The sequence below is a fragment of the Vipera ursinii genome (assembly GCF_947247035.1).
Source record: "Vipera ursinii genome assembly, chromosome: 6".
Classification (NCBI taxonomy): domain Eukaryota; kingdom Metazoa; phylum Chordata; class Lepidosauria; order Squamata; family Viperidae; genus Vipera; species Vipera ursinii.
In genome coordinates this window covers 25,839,640-25,860,238 of record NC_139515.1, presented here as the reverse complement: position 1 = coordinate 25,860,238, position 20,599 = coordinate 25,839,640, and the positions used below count along the sequence as shown (strand labels likewise).

The 20,599-nt window shown below is 40.2% G+C and overlaps 1 protein-coding gene across 1 annotated transcript in view; it reads right to left on the bottom strand.

The window, feature by feature from the left end:
* The window catches only part of CTTNBP2 (cortactin binding protein 2), a 170,514-nt gene that overhangs the window by 116,167 nt on the left and 33,748 nt on the right, over positions 1–20,599 (bottom strand). Inside the window, exon 3 of the mRNA XM_083366677.1 lies at positions 3,272–3,496. Coding sequence (XP_083222803.1) covers positions 3,272–3,496 — 225 coding nt within the window. The remainder of the gene's footprint in view (positions 1–3,271; positions 3,497–20,599) is intronic.

The window sequence follows — 20,599 nt, the reverse complement described above, 5'->3', positions numbered from 1 at the left end:
ATCCAGACAGAGTGGCAACAGAAGCCTCTCGACCAAAACCCCTGAGGGGGCTGCAAATGGGTGATTGGGTTTGGGCCGGGAACTATGGTCAAGGGAATGTATGGGTTCCTGGTCAAATAACCAAGGCATCCGGACCCCTATCTTATGAAGTGGGGTTGGAGGGAGGGCGACTGGTCAGAAGACACATTGACCAACTCAGGAAAATGTTTCTGGAATGGTCACTAAGTGAGGACTGTGGCATAAGTCCCTCCCAAAGTCCTCAAACTTGCAGCCAAGGCAGCCCTCACTGGAACCACCAGGGTTTTCCCTTCTCAGCAGAGGTGGAATCTGAGTAAGAACCGGGAAGCACGGAAGTGCAACATGGAACCCCTGACCAAGCGAGCCAGCCGAACCTCAGCAACCGCTGTGCCTACTCTGCAGAACAGACTGACTCTGGGGTGGGCAAACCTGGTGAGGCCAGCTAGAGCATTTCGATTCCCCTTGACACTGGAGCACAAAGGGACATGGGTCTACCCAGCCCACTGGGTAAGCTGGTAGACCACAAAGTGATGGGAACTCCAAGACGTTCCTCTAGGCCATACAAGCCTCCTACGTACCTCACAGATTACATTGTAAAATAAAGTTATGTATAGTGTTGTGAAACTTGTACCACTAACTACAGAAACAAGTGCATTGTGAACTGCCAATACTGCAATGTAAGCCTGTTCATGAGATGTTGTTTAATCTCATTGTAGCTATTACTGCATTGGTAACCCTGTTCAGACGTTGTTTAATCTCATTATAGCCCCAGTGAATTTATGATTTATTTATTTTTTTATTATTATCGCTACAGTTGTTTGGGAGTTGATTAATAAGTCTTGACAGCTGTTAAGACTATTCAAGGGTGTCATAGTCTGATCTAAGAGGGGAGGGGTGTTATGTATTGGGCTTGTGGTGTCACACCATGTCCGTTGCTGGAGCAAGCCGTCTCCACCTGCAATTGGTTAGCCCCAGGTGGCAAGAGTGGGTTCAAACCTATTGGCTGCTGCCTAGAGCCTAGGCTATGTATTGTGGCTGGTTGCGGCCCAAGTTCCAGTACAGTTCCATCAAGAATAAAAGTATGAGTTATCCTGTACTCAGCCTTGTGTCATCATTCCTGCTTCCAAGAGCCCACGACTAACAGAAAGAATGTTGGGTTTGTGAAATGGGTAAATGGTCATTTCTTCTATTTTACCTTATACATATTTTTCATTACACATGAAGTAATCTTGCTACCTGTTTGACCCTCTGTATGATTGCATCAGTACTTTATGCTCAAATTCTGGGTCTCAATGGGGGAAGCATTACCCTGGAGGTGATTGATAAATTAAGAGGCAATCCCACATCCCTCCCCATGCATCCAGCTTTCTACCTCCACATCTTTTAAGTACAATTTTATCAGGATTAAGTTTGTTTGGCATGCCTAGGGAGATATTTGGAAGAATTCTGAAAGAAAACGTACCAAAAAATGGAAATCAACTCTATTCAGAAGGTACCCTGAGGGTTTTTTCTACAGACCAGCAAGTCATTGAGAAAGATTTGACATAGGATCCAATCTGAGTCAGTCACCAGGACCAGAGGTTTATATTTCCAAACTTTTTACACTTATATTGGAACTTATCCTCAGGGAACTTGTCAGTCTCCAGGATGTCTGCACCAGGCTGTTCTATGTGTAGTATTTATATGATGCCTGGCTGTGTGTGGCTTTTAGTTCTTGATTAGGATGTTGATGGCCAGCTATTAAATCATTGATTGCTGTTTCCTAGTGCTGCCATTTCCTCAGCTCCTAAGTAAGCTGATGGTAAATCAGCACTCCTGTTGACTGACAAGTGGCCTGTTTCCAAGGCTTCAATTGTTTCTCTGGCTATTTTTGTTCCTGCGTAGCCAACAATCTTAGTAGCTGTGAAATTGAATGCATGTCCTTGTTCATTACAATGTGAGGCTATCAATGAGTTCTGGTATCCTTGTCTAACAGCTTGCTCATGTTCTTGTAATCTGGTGGTTAACTTTCTCCCCATCTATCCTACATAATCAGAGGTGATCCATGCAAGAAATTTGGTAATTGTATTAGAAGTTTCTCCCACCTCCAAACAATCTTTGTACCACATGATTTTATCTTTGATTGTAATTCCATTTTTATCATTTGAGAAATATTTAATGCTATAAGCCACCTGACTCATTTTGAAATGAGATAGGTAGCAAATCAATGGAAGGAAGGAAGGAATTCTATTCCTCTCTGTCATAGAGAATTTTGATCAGATATCTGATCCCATCATGGACTATTCTTTCCAACCTGGATCTTGCTAGATATTATGATATAATTTCCAGTCCCATAATATCAATGTATATAGGAGTTGCAGTTTTAAACAGGTTGGAAAAGACTGATTTAATAAGTTCTGGACATTTTCTTACCTATCAACCCATTATCAGATGTTCAGTTCAGGATCTTCAAACTTCCTGCTTTCATATAACAGACTCCTAATATTAAACTGTCTAGATCAAATCTCTGAAACCCCCTATTTGGCTCATGCACGGTCTCTCTATCTCTAATTCAAAGAAGGACAATAAGTGTTATTTTTCATGTTAGTCATCTGAGTTTTTGCTTTATTAGTAGAATTGCAATGCAGATATTGGCAAAATATACAGAAATAAAATCAAAAGATAGTTTGCCTTCAGGTGTCACACAACCAATCTTATGTTGAATTGTCAACCATCAGCAGCTATATAAGAAATATTTTGTTTTTGTTAGTTGTTTGCTTATAGCAAAGCTATGAAAGTTTATATTCTGCCTATCCACAAATACTAGAAGAAATTATTCTTCTTGTTCAAAGGAAGTTAAAGTAAAGCATGGAATCATGGAGGTTATGATGTTGGACTGGAATTGGAGCTACTCAAGTCTGCCCTGAACTGTAGAGATTTTCAGCCAGTCATTCCTCTCAGGGAAACTGTTGAGAATGGAATTTGAGGATGGAAATGTGTGTACCATGAAGTGCTAAGAAGAAATGCAATATATCCATTACTGGAGGTTTTCAAGAAGAGATTAGACAGCCATTTGTTCAGAATGGTATAGGGACTCCTGCTTGAACTAGAAGATCTCCAAGGTCTCTTCCAACCCTACTATTTTACATTCTACCATTAGTATTTCACCATCAGTAATAAAATACCACTAAAAGAGGAGTCTATTTTGGTATCAATAAAAAAAATCCCTATTTTCCTACTAAGTATCCAGAAAAGAAAAAAATGGAAAGAATACCTTCTTTTGCCTATTTTCTGCTGTAACCAACTGAGCTGCCATCCTCTCTTGCATTTTTCTGCAATGCGCCATAACAGCTTCCAAAATAGAGAGTGGATTGGTACAGATAGACTTCTTCTCTTTAGCACCAGCACCTGCTTCAAAATCTCGCTGCAGAGCCAAAAATGGGTCACTAAGATTAAATCTGCCATACCGTTCCTGGATAAAAACCTCCTTCCTCCGTGTCTGAAATATTAAATTGAGAGACAAATACAAATAATTAATGATAGTTAAATTATATATTCGCAGACTTACCAACCACATATACCTGCTGCTGAAAAGCAATCAACATCCTGAGTCATGTTTAGATGATTACAAATTATTTCAGGGTCTTTAACAATAAATCAACACATTTTAGAATATGTAAGTATTATGGCAGTTTTCTCTGTAAGATCTCATTCCTTTGAAGCATGACAAGTAACACAGAAAGTAAATATTAACAGAGAGTAACAATTTTATAAAGGGGATTTTTAAATGTATCAATAAAACGTGCTCAAAAATCTTCTCAAGATTTTGTTAAAGTAGTACTTACGAAAGTCAGTTGGCTTCTAACGCAAATAGATTTACATCCTTTTTTGCATATTCATCAAATAAAAATGCTTATTATTTTCCTTCATTTTTAAATTTTACAAACCAAGGGGTTTTTTTGCTTACATCACAGAGTCTGACCAATCAGTGCTACACAACTTGCACTCCTGTATCCTTGTACAACCAAGATTTTTAAGTGTATTAATGAAGACAAAATAGGCATGTTTCAGTTTAGTTTAGTTTAGTTTTATTAAATTTTTATACCGCCCTTCTCCCTAGGGACTCAGGGCGGTGAACAGGGCAGATAATAAAAGTACAAAACTACAAAAGTTAAAATAGAATTAAATTAATGCCCAAGATAAAACAGTAAAATATACAAATATTTAAAAACCCAAATTAACTCCCCATCAGGCCAGGCCAGCTTGTTCAAACAGGTGGGTCTTTAACCCGCGCCGGAAGGAGCGGAGATCCGGTGCCATCCGGAGCTCCACCGGCAGTTCATTCCATAAGGCCGGGGCGCCCACAGAGAAGGCCCTCCCCCTGGGGGCCACCAGCCGGCATTCTCTGACTGGAGGCACCCTGAGGAGGCCCTCTCTGTGGGAACGCACAGGGCGGAGGGGGGTTGACGCCGGCAGCAGGTGGTCCCCGAGGTATTCTGGACCCATGCCATGTAGGGACTTAAAAACCATCACTAAGACCTTGAACCTCACCCGGAAGACAACTGGTAACCAATGTAGCTCGCGGAGCAAAGGTGTAACATGGGAGTACCGGGAAACTCCCAAGACAACTCTCGCGGCCGCATTCTGTACCAGTTGGAGCTTCCGAGTGGTCTTCAAGGGAAGCCCCATGTAGAGAGCATTACAGTAGTCAAGGCGAGAGGTCACGAGCGCATGAGTGACCGTACACAGGGCATCCCGGTCCAGATAGGGCCGCAACTGGCGCACCAGGCGAACCTGGGCGAAAGCCCCCCTAGTCACAGCTGCTACATGATCTTCCAAGGTAAGTCGTGAATCTAGGAGGACTCCCAAGTTGTGAGCCCTATCCACGGGGGGTAACAGCTCACCCCCCATAGAAAGGGATGGAACAATTTGAATGTCCCGGGATGCCGGAATGTACAGCCACTCAGTCTTGTCCGGGTTGAGTTGAAGTCTGTTCCTCCCCATCCAGACCCGAACCGCCTCCAGGCAACGGGACATCACAGCGAGGGCATCACTGGGGTGGTTTGGGGTAGAAATAAAAAGTTGGGTATCATCAGCATATTGATGATACCCAACTCCAAAACCACGAATGATCTCACCCAGCGGTTTCATGTAGATGTTGAACAGGAGAGGCGAGAGAACCGACCCCTGAGGAACTCCACAAACGAGAGACCTAGGGGCCGATCTCTGCCCCCCTGCCAACACCGACTGCGAACGTCCCAGGAGATAGGAGGAGAACCACCGAAGAACTGTGCCTCCCACTCCCAATCCCCTGAGACGCCGCAGCAGGATACCATGGTCGATGGTATCGAAAGCCGCTGAGAGGTCTAATAGGACTAGGACAGAGGAACATCCCCTATCCCGAGCCCTCCAGAGATCATTCACCAGAGCGACCAATGCCGTATCCGTGCTGTACCCGGGCCTGAAACCCGATTGGTACGGGTCCAGATAATCCGCTTCATCCAGGACCAGAGGGAGCTGATGCGCCACCACACTCTCAACAACCTTCGCAAGAAAGCGAAGGTTGGAGACTGGACGAAAGTTGTTCAACACAGCTGGGTCCAAGGCAGGCTTCTTGAGGAGGGGTCTCACCACCGCCTCCTTCAAGACGGTGGGGAAATTACCCTCACTCAAAGAAGCAGATATCACCGCCTGGAACCAGCCTCGTGTCCTCTCCCTAGCTGCATAAACCAGCCAGGAAGGGCACGGGTCCAATAAACATGTGGTGGAGCTCAGCCTCCCCATAATCCTGTCCACTTCATCAGGGGTCACAGAATCAAACTCCTCCCAGATAACATTGACAAGACCGCCCGTGTCCTGATCGTCAGACTCTGCCCAGCTGGAGTCCAAACCGGTCCGAATCCGAGCGATTTTGTCCGACAGATGCTGACCAAACTCCTCGGCACGACCCTGTAAGGGATCCCCCCTCACCTCCTCATTAAGAAGTGAGCGAGTCACCCTAAACAGGGCGGCCGGGCGATTATCTGCGGACGCGATGAGGGTGGAGAAGTAATTACACCTCGCCACCCTCATCGCAGCGAGATAAGACCTAATATAGGTTCTTAACCGCAATCGGTCGGATTCGGATCGGCTGGACCTCCAGCAGCTCTCTAGGCCCCGTTTCCGACGCTTCATCTCCCGGAGCTCCGCGGAGAACCATGGAGCTCATTGGGATCTGCGCCGGGTCAGGGGCCGCAAGGGTACAACTCGGTCCAGTGCCTCAGTGGCTGCCCTTTCCCAGGCTTCCACTAAGGCATCCGCCGAGTTGTGAGCGACGGAAGCAGGTGGGGATCCCAGCACTGCCTGGAACCCATCAGGGTCCATTAAGCGCCTGGGGCGGTACCATCTAATTGGTTCCGTATCCCCACGGCGGGGGGTGGTAAAACGGAAGACCAGCCGCAGGAGGTGATGATCCGTCCATGACAGGGGCATGATAAATGGAGAGCCCCCACCAAGATCATCCAGCCATCGTCCAGATAAAAAACTAGGTCCAGGGTGTGGCCTCCCTCATGAGTTGGTTCAGAAATTACCTGCGTCAGGTCCATGGCCGTCATGGAAGCCATGAACTCCCGAGCCAACTCAGATGACCCTCCCAGGGATGGTAGATTGAAGTCACCCAAAACTAAAAGTTTGGGGAACTCAATCACCAAACCGGAGAGGACATCGAGTAGCTCAGGCAGGGCTGCCGCTGTGTGACTAGGCGAAACGTACACCAGCAGCAAGCCCAACTGCGCCCCCAAACCAAACCTCAAAAAGAGAGACTCACACCCGACTATCTGAGGGACGGTGGTCTCCCGCGGACATAAGGTCTCCCTGATAACTACCGCCACTCCCCCGCCCCTACCATGAGCCTGGGGCCGGTGTAACGCTCGGAAACCTGGTGGGCAAAGATCAACCAAAGGGACCCCACCCTCTGGGCCCAACCAGGTTTCGGTAATACAAGCCAGGTCCGCGTGCTCACCCTCCACCAAATCCCGCACAAAGGGGAGCCTTATTAACCACGGACCTGGCATTCAGGTACACCAGCCGGAGCTCAGGAGGCTGCGCATCCTCGCTCCCGGCACCTCGGGGAAGAAACAGAGGGTCGGAGCGCCTCACCGCTTGTAAACAGCGGGGACGGCCCTCCCGGTAACGATACGGCCCTCTGTCCATACGCCTGCTGCCATACCCCAGTGTCGTGGGAATCGGCAATCCCACGACCCGCTCCTGAGCCCCAGATGTAACCACACCCCGCTCCCCCTGAACGCAGTCAGACCCAGGCCTGGCCTGCACCGTGGTTGTATGGCCACCCCCCATAGTCAAACAACCATTACCCCCCGCCCCCCTCCCTAACCCCCTAAAAAATTTAACTAAAAAAGTAACCAGGGGCCTCCTATTAAATTTGGATCGAGAGCCCCTGACCTTACCCGGCCATCTCTCAGGGTCCCAATAATTGGGCCCCTCATCGAGACTGGGAATGGCGAAAAAGGCGGGACGCACCCAGGAGAGGGGGGCACCCCTGAGGGCGAGCAAGTCCGTGCTGGAGTATCTATACATAAGTCCAACAAGTCCAGATAAGGCAGTCCCATAATGGAAAAGTCCAGTAGGAGGTTCTAAAGGAAGGAAGTGAAACATTCAGGCCATCAACCAACCTACTGCCACCCGGTTGGATGCTCCCGGGGGCAGACCCCAACCCGTCCTCCCACGACCGGTCGAGAGTCTGAACCAGGGGGATGGTCAAGAATGTACAACCTGGGTGGGGCATAACCCATAGAGCTCCCACCTCTATGGGAGTGCCGATGTGAAAACAGGCCGCTCTCCCACTGCGGCCTGCACCCAGGTCCGTCCCAGTCCAAAGGGGAATAGAGAGGCAGATGGAGAGTTAGTAATTGGCAGTCCACCGGAGCTGCTACGGCCCTCGCAGACCAGTCAGCATTGCTTTTTTAATCAGTCTTATTGATATAGAAATAATTGTTTTCTAATTGGTAATTTCAAAAAATAGAATCAAATTTCATTGGGATATGTAGTATTCAGTGTGGAACAAACAGTATACAAGTATATATGATCCCTTCAAGGGAGGCCAGGTCTGGAAATTGAAGTCACAAGCAACAATGCTAAATTCTATTAATAAAGGCATGAATAAGAAAATCTTGAAATCTGGCAACATTTCTTATTTCTCTGTTATACTTAAGAAGGTCAAAGTGGGATAATTTTTAGTTTCTTTCTTGTCGTTCTTTCCCCCCCCACACTCTCTCACACACACACACACATTTACATTTATGGAATATATATATCCAGAATGCTTGCCTCCCACATATGGTAGAAAATTTAATATTTAATATTTTTTTAAAAGAGAGAGGGAAAGAAAAGGTCACATTTCATGAAGAAAATGAAGCAATTGTACTCTAAAAACTCCTTGCCTTCCTAAAAATACTCAAATGTTCCTTTCTTTGGATGCCAGGGTCTAAACCCAATACTTCCTTCAAGATCAACATACTAATTTAGAACTCACTGGAAACTTCTTTAAACATTCTCTTTGCAAAGAGCTTAAGGAACATTTTATAGCGAATGCATGTTTAGTTTGTCTTTATATAGTAATAGTATCTTTGATTTGGCCATAGAAAAAAAATCAGTTTTACATGACTCACAAGCACCTTGTGTTTCAAAAACCTTGAAATGTTTCCCATCAACTAGAAAGTACATTGATTTTGTTGCTGACATACTAGACAGAAACATTGTAAGAGAGAAAGAACAGAAGAATATTATACCAAAAGGGCCTGACATTTATAATTATACAAGCACATACTGTATATAGTTTATGTAGTCTAGCGATTTCAGAGTTGTTTTAGTCACAAAATAAGCAAACAGCTAGAAATACATTTTTCTTACTAAAGCCTGAATTATACAGTTAGAAGTATAAATTTAATTCATCAAAAAATAGACTAATCTTTTTCTGACATAGGAAATTTACTGCATAGAAAATACAGTAATTCTGAAAAGTACCAAATTCATGTATAACATTGAATATGTATATTTTTTCATTATATTGTTCATAAGAGTTTTAATAAATAATTGCTCTTTAGAGCAAAAACAAAAAAAAATGAGGAGCAGAGTAGCAGCTACTGATTTGCTCCTTAACTGATCTTATTTATCTAGGAATCTCAATGCAAAATTGTACTATTTTGGAAAAGTTTTATTCTTAGAAGAATAAATTCTTCTGGAAGAAGAATTTCCTGGAAGAAATTAACCTACATCTATTCTGAGTATATCTACAATCATTTATTTTCTATTGCCTATTTTGTATTAGGAACAACATTACTAATAGTTTCCCATGGAATGAAGTAAAAAACACCCTGCCTCTCACCATAATTTCTACTCCCTGAAGACAGGAGTATCCCACTCACATATTTTGCATCTAATTTTTTATATAAATAAAACAGATATTAAATTAGCAGAAATGTAGCATGCTATTGTGACATTAAAATATATTTGTGAAAAACATTTCAAGAGCAGAACATATTTAATGTTTGAAAGAAAAATTGCAAAACATAGAAAATACATTTTTTCTTAAATTTGCATTCCATCAGCCTCACAAATATAAGTTAACAATCTTAATTGGGACTGACAACTTCATCATGAAGCAACATAGTCATAAAGCGAAAAATTACTAACAACAACAGTTCCAGATTATGTGTATTCTTGTTGGTTTCCCCAGCTTGCCAAAAGCCAACAGTGAAGGTTGGTGTTCATATGACTGTGAGATGCTGTGACCATTGCAATGGCACAATGGTTGCCGAGTGCCTGAATTGCTATCTTGTGACTGTGGAACACTGCAACCACTGTAACTACATGGCCTGGTCATAATTCTCCTAACTGAGCATTGTCATAACTTTGCAGTTGCTGAATGAAGGGTTGCTAAGCAAGGACTATGTATACTGTTTTCATGGAGGTCTGCCTCCCTCCCCTTGACACTAGTATTGCACTAACCAGTGCTTTTTTGTAAAAGAAAAAGGTGCCGGAACTCACACATGTCCTACAACCCGCCTTGCCTACCCTACAAGGTTCCATCCAAAAAAGGTGCCGGAACTCCGTTCTGAGCATTCTATGACAAAAAAAGCCCTGGCACTAACCTATCCTCCAAACAACAACAACAACTTTATTGATTAGCCCTTGGGCCATATCAAAGTACAAAGTTCCAGCAACAAACCATCACCAAAACTAGATAAAAACAATCCGATATGGAATTTGATAAAATACAATTTAAAATGGAATTAAAATACAATTTAAGTTAAAATAGTAATAAAATACAAATTTAAGATATAGATAAAATATGGTAACATTATATTTCGGAGTCGCCCTTACAATCTACCCCAATCAGTCCCACATATGCAGATCTTAACTGGATCATTTTGTTTAAATACTGTGCTACGTTGAATGTTCTTTTCAAGTTCTGGCCGGACATAAGGTAAGTTATTTTGATATGGGGATCCCAATGGGTCATTCGTTTGGTATATAGACCAAGATACCTGTCTCTCACCCTCTTATACAAACAACAGTCAAATAGGATGTGAGCCAGGTCCTATACCTCTGCTGCTCCGCAAATGCAGAGATGCTCATTATACGGTATAGCATGAAATCTCCCATATCTGACCATTGTATCAAACTGTTCGAATCTCGCTCTCATAAATATCTCCCTAAGATGTTTTGGGAGTTGTAACTTCAAATAACTGTCCACTTGAAAAGTACATTTGTATTTACTCAGCCATTTCAAGTTACCCACCTTACTAAGGATAGCTATATCAGTTTGTGCTTCTATATCCTTAATTCTTTGGGCAACTCTTTTTTTAGATTGTTCTCCTGTTACGCAAGAAACAGGAAGGCCACAGCTTCTTACAAAATTTGTTAGTTTGGTGATCCAGGAGATTTGTGATTGCAGTTTTATTTGCTCTAGTAGGCATAATTTGGGGAGTCTATCAGTCTCCATTTCATTAACTTTGCACCAGTAGTTATAAGCTCTAATTTTAGATAATGCCTGAATTGTATGAATTCCCAATTCAGCTCTAACTGCTGCAGCAGATGTTCTTGGATCTACACCCAAAATACATCTCAGATGCTGGGACTGTGTTTGTTCTAAAGCTGTGGTTGAATAAAGACCCCAAATTTCTGCTCCATACAAGAGCATTGTTGTAACCTTAGCCTTATAAACTTTGAGTAGTGGAGCTAGGGACCCTGGGTAACTATGGTTCTTTAGTTTGAGCAATAAATTCAAACGGGCTTTTGCTCTAAATGTACTTCATTGATGATGGCAGGCCCAAGATCCAGTCTTGGAAAAAGTTACTCCCAAATATACAAAGGTATTAACCTGCTCAATTGGTTTGCCATCTAATTGCCACTTATGTCTCTGATGGTTTCTTCCAAACACCATTATTTTCGATTTGGATTTGCTAATAATTAGGGAGTTATCCTGGCAATAAGAGCTGAATCTTCTTAATAGCCTACGTAATCCTACTTGTGAGTATGATAATAAAATCATATCATCAGCATAAAGCAAGCTGTTACAGTAAGTATTTAGGATCATCGGCATGTGTACCATGGTATACTTCATTAACCCAAATCATTGATGTATAATTAAATAATAATGGGGCCAGGATACACCCTTGCCTTATCCCTTTATTTGTGTGAATCCTGTTAGTCAGGGCCCCATTAACCCCATACCGCACCCTCAAACAGGTACTTGTGTAAAGGGCTTTAATCAAGGCCAGAAGTCTGGGTTCTATTTTAAGAGATGTCAATTTACTCCATAGTATGTCTCTATTTACCATATCAAATGCTGCTGTAAGGTCTATAAAAGCAGCAAACAGGGGTCTCCTCTTAAAGGCATATTTGGCAATTAGATGGTTCAAAACAAAGCAGTTATCAATAGTAGATCTGTTCTGTCTAAAACCTGCTTGTTCTTCTGTGAGGATGTTGTTTTCCTCTACCCAGATTTCAATTCTGTTCAAAAGGTACCTAGCATATATTTTTGCTACAATGTCAATCAGGCTGATGGGCCTATAATTACTAGGATCCTTTTTATTCCCTTTTTTTATATATGGGGACAACTATTGCCATCTTCCACCCGTCTGGTATATGGCAGGTGTTATTTATGTGTGTAAAAAGACCTGCTAATACAGGGCCTCACCAGTTGGGAAATTTCTTAAATAATTCTGCTGGTAAAAAATCCTCGCCTGGGGCTTTATTGCTCTTTAAGCTTTTAATGATGGACTGTATCTCCTTTTCTGAGACTGGTGGCCAAGGGAGGAGAGTTCTAGGATTTACCAAATCACTGTTTAAAAATAATTTCTTTACCAGTTCGGTGGGGGCAAACAAGCACTGATAATAATTCTCCCAGTCCGCAGCAGAGATTGGTATGTCAAATGCAAATCTCCGTTCCTTCAGAATACCTGCTACTGAGTGCCAAAATAATACTGAATTATGACTTCTGGCAGCCAACTCAAGTTCTGACCAGATTGAAATGGCAAAACGTTTTTTCTTTAATGTTATAGTTTTTTTATATTCCCTTCTTGTGTGCAGCATCTTAGCTTGTATATGGGCAGTAGGATTCCTCTGGGCAAGCCTCATGGCTGCCTTCAATTTCTTTTTCTGTCGCTGGCAATCAGGATCAAACCAGCGAGGTCTACCCACTTGGGCTCTTTTTGTAGTAGGTTTAGCTGTTAGGTGTTTCTTCAGTATGTTACAAAGATTGGAGAATGCATTGAAGGCTGACATCCAGTCAGTAGTAGATGACTGTATTGTTCTAGCCCACTTAGTAGCATTCTCTGTTTTAAGGCATTCTAATATTGCCTTAGTATCAACTTTGGCCCAAATTAACCTTTTATTTTGGGTCACCTCTACCTTTTTGGTGAGCCATCTGTCAGCCATGTTATATGGTCTTAAATCTGAGTGGCCTCGCAATGTCACACTTACAGGCTGATGGTCGCTATTGTCGCTAAGGTGTACTGTGACCTCTGAGAAGAGGTCAGCCTTATCTCTAGACACACAAAAGAGATCCAGTACACTACTTGAATTGGCTGAGTGGTATGTATAAGGGTATGTATAATTATTGTCCTTACCTCCCAAAATTTGGAGATTACCCTTAAAAATTAAGGAGACTAGGAGCAGGCCAGCGGCATTACTTTTACAGTCTCTCGAGAGCCACTGAGGATGGTTATCAAAGAACTCCCCTGGGATTCCCTTCTTCTGGGCAAGCTCATACAGAGAGGGACCCAGTCTAGCGTTCAGATCTCCTAATAATACCACTATGGACTGAGGGTACAATATAGATATATCTTCTAAGATAATTTCCAAGCCCATCCAATATTCAAAATTATAGTGCTGGGATGTGCTTGGAGGAATGTACACATTTACCAATATTAACTCAAACTGGTCATATTCAAATTTGACAGCTAGAAAGTACGGATACTTATCTTCGTTATATAATTTCTCTCCCTGCCATTGCAACTCTTCCTTTATAAGAATGCATAGCCCACCACAGGGTCTCCCTTTGTTCTTTGTTTTTAGGGCTGGGGAGGCCCATCCCTGAAAGCCTGGCAATTGTACTGGTTCATCCACTTCGGTTAGCCAGGTTTCTTGAAAGGCTATTACGTCAAATCTAGAGAGAAAGCTCATTAGTCCACTATCAACTATTCTTTTCCAGCCAGCTATGTTCCAGGTCATCAACTGTATGGGGTTCTCAGAGGCAAGGTGGTCTGACTTGGTTGATTGGCTAGATGGTGGAAATGCCAGATGTCAACTTGACAATGGAGCTGGGTCAATATCATCTAAGCTTCCCATATAAACACAGTTGTTGTGAGGTTCGATATTTCTCCTCGTGGGTTGCAGAACTTGTTGTTGCTCCTCTATATCTCAGTTGCCAGTGTGCCTCTGCTCTTGCTCCAAGAATGATTTTTTTCCCAAAGAGCAGGTACTCTGGCTTAAGTCTATAAATGTAGATTTATGTCCATTTTTGGAGGGGCATGGCTGAGGGTTCATCTTGTGGAAAGATGTTGTGGGAACTTCTAAATCAAATGAGGATGGAAGCTGGATTAGGTCCTTAGTGTTTGTCAGCTTAGGGGGCACTGTGTGATGAAGCCCTTTGTCTTTCAGTTGTTTCTCAGAGGCTGGGTCAGTCAGTGCAGTTACTCCACTCTCAGCCTGTGTGACAACACCTTTTTTTACTGTTGAGGTAAAAGCAGATTGTTGATTAAATATCTTGTCACAAGGTTGCGTGTTTAGTGGAGCCAAATTAAATAGAGGCTTTGCTGTAGATTGGGTTGTTGTCAGTGCCTCTTTTAGGTCATCCAATCTTTGAATGATGTTAACTTGCTCAGGTTCTGGCAATGCACTGAGTAGGTCAATCAACATTTCCTCTGGCACATCCTCAGCAGTTCCTGCAGCTGTGGGTAACACAGTTCGTATATTGCTACTTTGCTTTCTCAGGGTCAGTTCAGTTGCAGCAGCCTCAGGCTTAGTAGTGTGAGGGCTGTTGCAGCCTAGATTTAAAGCGACAGTTCTCTCTTGGTGATGCTGTTTCAAGAGTGGGCACACTTTTTCTGAGCAAAAGACCCTTATTGGAAATATTGAGAAAAAGCTCAGAAAGGGCTTCATTCTGAAGAGCATGGAGGGAATTGTGCGCTGCTTGAATGATAGGAGAATTCTCATACATTGTGTTCTTGCTGGCAGCCACTCTGCATGTAGTAGATCTATCAGAGTGAATTCACAGCGGAGCAGCTGGCTCAGGGACAGCCTAATAGCTTTTCTATTGCTCCAACGCCCTCTATTTACTGTCTTGTCATAAATTTGCAAAGTAACCTGGTTAGTTTGCAGACTGTAGTTATATTGGTCATCTCTTAGACCTTTGCCTGATTGAGTGTTTTCTCTGTAGGTGTTCAAATTTTTGGGAGGAGAACAAGGTCCTTCTCTACTTTCACCTTCTGAGTAAGCCATCCCATGTCTGTCCATGGTTATCCTCCCAAGTCCTTCCACAGTATTTGTGTGGCTCCTAACAAACTCTGCAAAAGACTCTTTCAGACAATCAACCTTATCCATGACAATTGACAAGAGATTATATATTGAGTTTACAGTTTGAGCTGTAAGCAAACATTGTCTAGAGAGGAAGTCTGTCACATTTTCCCCCTTCAAATTTGCTACATCTCCCTCCTGTGTAAAAGAGGCTGTTGCCAGATTCCAAGGAGGGGAGCCATTCTCCAAGAGGGAGGAGGACAACTCCACACGCTGTCTGCTCTCCGGTTTGTAAGTCCCATTCCAAAGAGTCACATAAATTAAATTTATCTGATAAGGTGCCTGCGAATGAGTTACTTACTGGAGCAGACTGTCTGTTTGCAATATAATCCTCCATTTTCTGCTGCTTCAAAGGCTTGGATATACTTTCTGCTGCAGAGTGCTGTCTCTTCCTTCTTTTCCCCATTCAGGTTTGTTAAAACAGGTTTAAAAATAAGTTTAAAACTATGGTTTAAAAGGTTGAAATGGGTTAAAAATGGGTTTAAAATTTTTTAAAGAGGTAGGTTAAAATACAATATTAAAAGAGGTTAAAAAGTTAAAATAAAGTAAAATAAAATAAAACTTTTACTTTTGGAGGAGCTCTTTACAGCCTTTGCTGCCTCTCCACCATCTTGGTTCCGCCCAATCCCTACTTCCAGAGAAGTCAAATCACTCCTCCCTTTCCAGGCATTACCTTCGGAAGACCTGTTGCCTCCAAACAATATTCTAGCATTGATACTTTAGGTCAAATTTCTAGGTAATTGCAACCTAACACTTATTTAAAATCATTAGGAATAAGATGTGGAAAGATCCAGACTTTGAACAAGCAAAAAAATGAGAAAAACCTCTTTTCCATCTCCACCTTTTTCTTACCCTAGAATTCAGGATCAAACTGAGATTTCATATGAAGCATAGCTATAGGAAGAACTGCCAGGAACTAATTTTCTGAAGAAAATGTGAGTCCAAGAGAACTAATAATAGATTTCAGTATTTCCCTTCATAATAGCTGAGAATCAGAGACCATTTTCCAAAGATTGTGTTATACAATCACATACAATGTCAACTTATTTGCTCTGAATATTTGATTCTAAAATATGTGTTTTTACAGGAATCTTGATCATAAATAACTGTTTTCTTGTTGATCAAGGATATACATTTTCCATGACATCAAAACTATTAGAAAAAGGGAAAATGCAAACTTTTCAGTTGTTTTCCCTCTTTCATAGACAAGACTATTCTAAAGTTCTACAAATACAGATATTTTATCACATTTGTTTCCATAGTAACAGAATATTGCTACATATACAATTTAGATATCACTGAAGAATTAGCTGGAACAATGGTTGCCAAGGAAACCTCCTCTATTCAAAAAGTTTGCTTTTTTAAAGAATGGAAACAATAAGAAAAATCAGGTTGTGTTTCTTTAATAATTCTTTTTAATGTTGATTTTGTATTTTTAAAATCATAATTACACAACCTTTCTCCTTAGATAAATGAAAAGTTCCAACTCAGATTAGATATTAGTTTAAATGCAACTATTCCCCAAAGAAAACCATATTCAAGGAAATTCACAATAAGCAAAGTAATGATTGATAACAACAAGATTCAGAATCTCAAAAATGTATTTTAAATGTAATACCAGCATTTCAACTGTGAAGCAGTAAAGTTTGCAATATTTAAAAAATTATTTAGTATGCTTTATTCAATCAACCTTCTAATAGAATTAGTCAAACTGTCAATAAATAATTTTGGCTGCACCCAGGTTGTTTTCTTTCTCCATTACTTTGGCTAATATTATATATATTTTCCATTTCATATGAATTTTATACCTTGCAAGTCCACTGCAGCATTCCCTTTACCAAAATTGTATACTTAAAAACAACTAGCTAACAATACTATTAACGACACTGCATATTTCTCAATTTAGCCAGATCATATAGACATTTTCATTTAAACTAATACATATAGAACACTATCTGCAAATTGTTCTTTGAGATTAGCATCCAAGAAGACATGGATAAAGTAATATACACTATAAAATGACATAATTGGTCAAATGCATTTAAGAGATTCCCGATGGTCAGCAAAAACATGTAGAACAAAAGAAATAATTAAAAAAATAGATGGCAGCATTTAAAACATCAGGAAGAGCCAATATAGTGGACTGTATTGATAATCCACATAAAATAAATTGTAATGTTAAACTCTAATTCAGAAAGATTATGATCTGAACTGACCACTGATAGTGCAAGTCTTAGATAAGTCATTAGTCTGATTCTGTATGTCATGTATGAATTACCATATATCAGATGATAGGTAAAACATCTATAGAAGCAGCTCCATAACAATTAATAGGAAGACAATTAATGGGTAAATAAAAACAGGCATACAATTACACTGGTAAAGTGTTTTATTTTATTGATCATTATTGATATCATTATCATTTTATTAAATTTTTGTTTTAATAGTATTATTTTTATTTTTTTATTTATCAAAGTTTTGAAATCACCCATTTCCCTCACAGAGGGACTTTGGTCAATGTACAAGACAAATGTATTAAAACATAAAAAATAGTACATGAAATTTGCAACTTAGAAAGGCAAGTATGGATTAAAATTAATATTAAAAGTCAATTAAAAGGAAGGAGGAGGGCTTTCAGGGTGCTAATCATCCCCATGGTGGCATGCTCTTCTGTGAGCCACATGTAAAGCCACAGAGCCATTTTTACACCTTTCTGAAAGGCCAAGAGAGTTGGGTCCCACATTTAATCCCATTTAAATCCCGTCCTTCTCCGAAGACTCAGGGCGGCTTACAATCTAAGCACAAATCAATTTGCTTAGCAATAGCCTTCATTCTATGTATATGTCTGCTTATTAGGGCTTTTGCCCCCCCCACTGGCATTATTACAAAGTCAGCTTATTGCCCCCAACAATCTGGGTCCACATGGGAGGAGAATGTGAGGGGAACAGCAGAGAAGGCTCTCTGCTGGATCCTTCTAGTTGGAATTCTCCCTAAGTAAGCTAACCTTACTTGGCTTAGGGCTCTAAAGATCATAATCAACACCTTGAATTGGACTTGGAAACAAACTGTCACCCAATGTATCTTGTACAACAAATACAGCTCATGAAGGAAAAATAAGTTCCTTACATTTACTAAGCAAATATAGTTATATCTACTTTGAGGGTTTTTTTGTAGTTTTATTAAAAATTATGATTACAAAGATAAAAACTACAAACTAAAAAAGAAAGGTGCAGAAAAGAAAAAGGAAATAGAAAAAATGGAAAAGAAGTAAAAAATAAGAATATCATAAAGAAAAAGAAAAGAAATATATAAAGAAATGACCCTCCTTAACAAGTACAAAGAATTTTAATAATTTGTCATTTCAAAAGATCTTTTCTTCTCTTATCCCATTTCTTGTCTGTAAAAAAAATCCTTTAAAAATGTAATCATGATTTTATTTATGATCAACAAAAATCTATTAAGGATTACCAGAGATAACAACTTATCTATACATGTATTTGTGAAACAATATGGTGGTTGGGTAATGTCAAAATCCATTTATATCACATTCATAAATGTATGTTTAAAACATTATCCCCCCCCCATGGATTCTGCCATCTCCCGAGGAAGGAGGAGCGCATGTAGATTCAGCCTGCCTTAGGTTATTTCAAAGACCAAGGGAAATCTTTTGAACTGGGGGAACAAAAGGGAGGGTTAGAGAAGAAGGCGTCTGGCCTGTGTCTTCATTTAATTCTGTAGAGGAAGAAGGCAATCACCATAAAGATTCGAAGTTCCTTTTTTCCCATGAAAGGGATGACATGAAGTAAAATGATGGGGGCTGACCAAATGGGGTTGAGGGAAGGGGGGTTGAACTGGGAACCCTTTATAAAGTTTCAATTTGTAAAACAATACTAAGTCCTGTCCTGTATTTCCACAACCAAGTATGTACTAGTAAAAATTCCTTTTGGACTAGAACTGACTCCAAGAGTTTTTGTTTTCCTAAGACGTGGATTGGGATGGGTCCTGACAGGTAATTAAAATAAGAAATAACCATTTGTAAATAGTTCAGGTTACATCAACAGAGATGTCCTCTCTAATTCCCTTAGTGATTACATAATCAAAATAAGCAAGTATATTTCTGGTTATAACCAAGTCAATCAACAGAATTCAAAATATACATATCAATATCCTGTTTTTAAATTTTATCTAATTGCAATAATATATTTTAGCATAGCCTATTACATATATATATATATAATATATATATATTATACATATACATATACATATATACACACACACATGTACATACATACATATACATATATATACACATATATATATATACATACACACACACACACACACACACACACACACACACACACACATATATACTTAATTTTGGGTGACCCACAATTCCCTATTTCAATTAAAAAAAATCTTTTCTCTACAAAACTTGTATTGTTCATTACAAAACATTCTTATGTTTTACCATTAAAGTCTAATTTTCATCTTAGCAAATCACCAGTTATTAGAAATGTATTTTTTGCCTTAACCATTCAACAATTATTAAAATGCTATCTTTTATATATAAAATTATATATTCTATACTATAGGTCTAAAATAGCCACTGAATATTTTATAAGGCATCTTAACCATACATTAATTATTAAAATATTATCTTTTAATCTGTCATCCCAAATTCTATAATATAGTTCGGAGTTATATTTCCTTTACAAATCTAAGAGCTAAATGTAAAATCAGTGATATATTTTTAGAGATTCCCCTTAATCCATAGAAAGATATTTTTATAGTCTATCTTTAGGAATCCCAAAAGATAAACAAGTTCAGTCTTTTAAATCTAACTCTTGCCTTCCTTTTATGCCAATCATGCTTCGCTCTTTGTATCTTTAAATTCTCAAATATATCTTCCTTTCTTCCTGTATCCCTTATTTGAATCCAGGGAGCGTATCCAAATCAGTTTTGTAAGGAACATGTCCCCTTTGTAACCATTGTATTTTTGCTTTGGTAGTTCAGTTTTTGGTGGTTGATATAATATAATTGTCATGAAATCAGTCAAATCTTTTTGTTCTTCCAATTCTATCTGGGTTAGGTAGAAAGTAGTAGCTTGTATTGTATTTATCATTTGATTAACTGAATTCTCAATATAGTGTATTTGAAGGCCTTTAGTGTCTTCACTCTTGGTGTTGCTTTCTTCAGGTGCTGTTACTTTTTGGCTTATAAGTTTTGTAGTTGCTATTAAAGTTTGGACTTTAAGGTTTTCTGTAGGTTGCTTTTGTTGTTCTTTGAAATCTCCTGTTTTAGTGTTAGTAAGTACAACTGAAATTGCTTAAATTCTTTGCTGCATTAATTGGATTTCTTTTGTAACTTTGAGGCTTTAAGCTTTGTTCCCAAAATAGGTATTCGCCGTTTTCTCAAAAATAGGGAAAGAGATTTTCAGGAAAGTCCCACAGGAAGATGATTAAGAGAATAGGAAAGGTAAAAGCTCACCCAGGTCCTCCAGATTGCTTCGTAGTGCTAG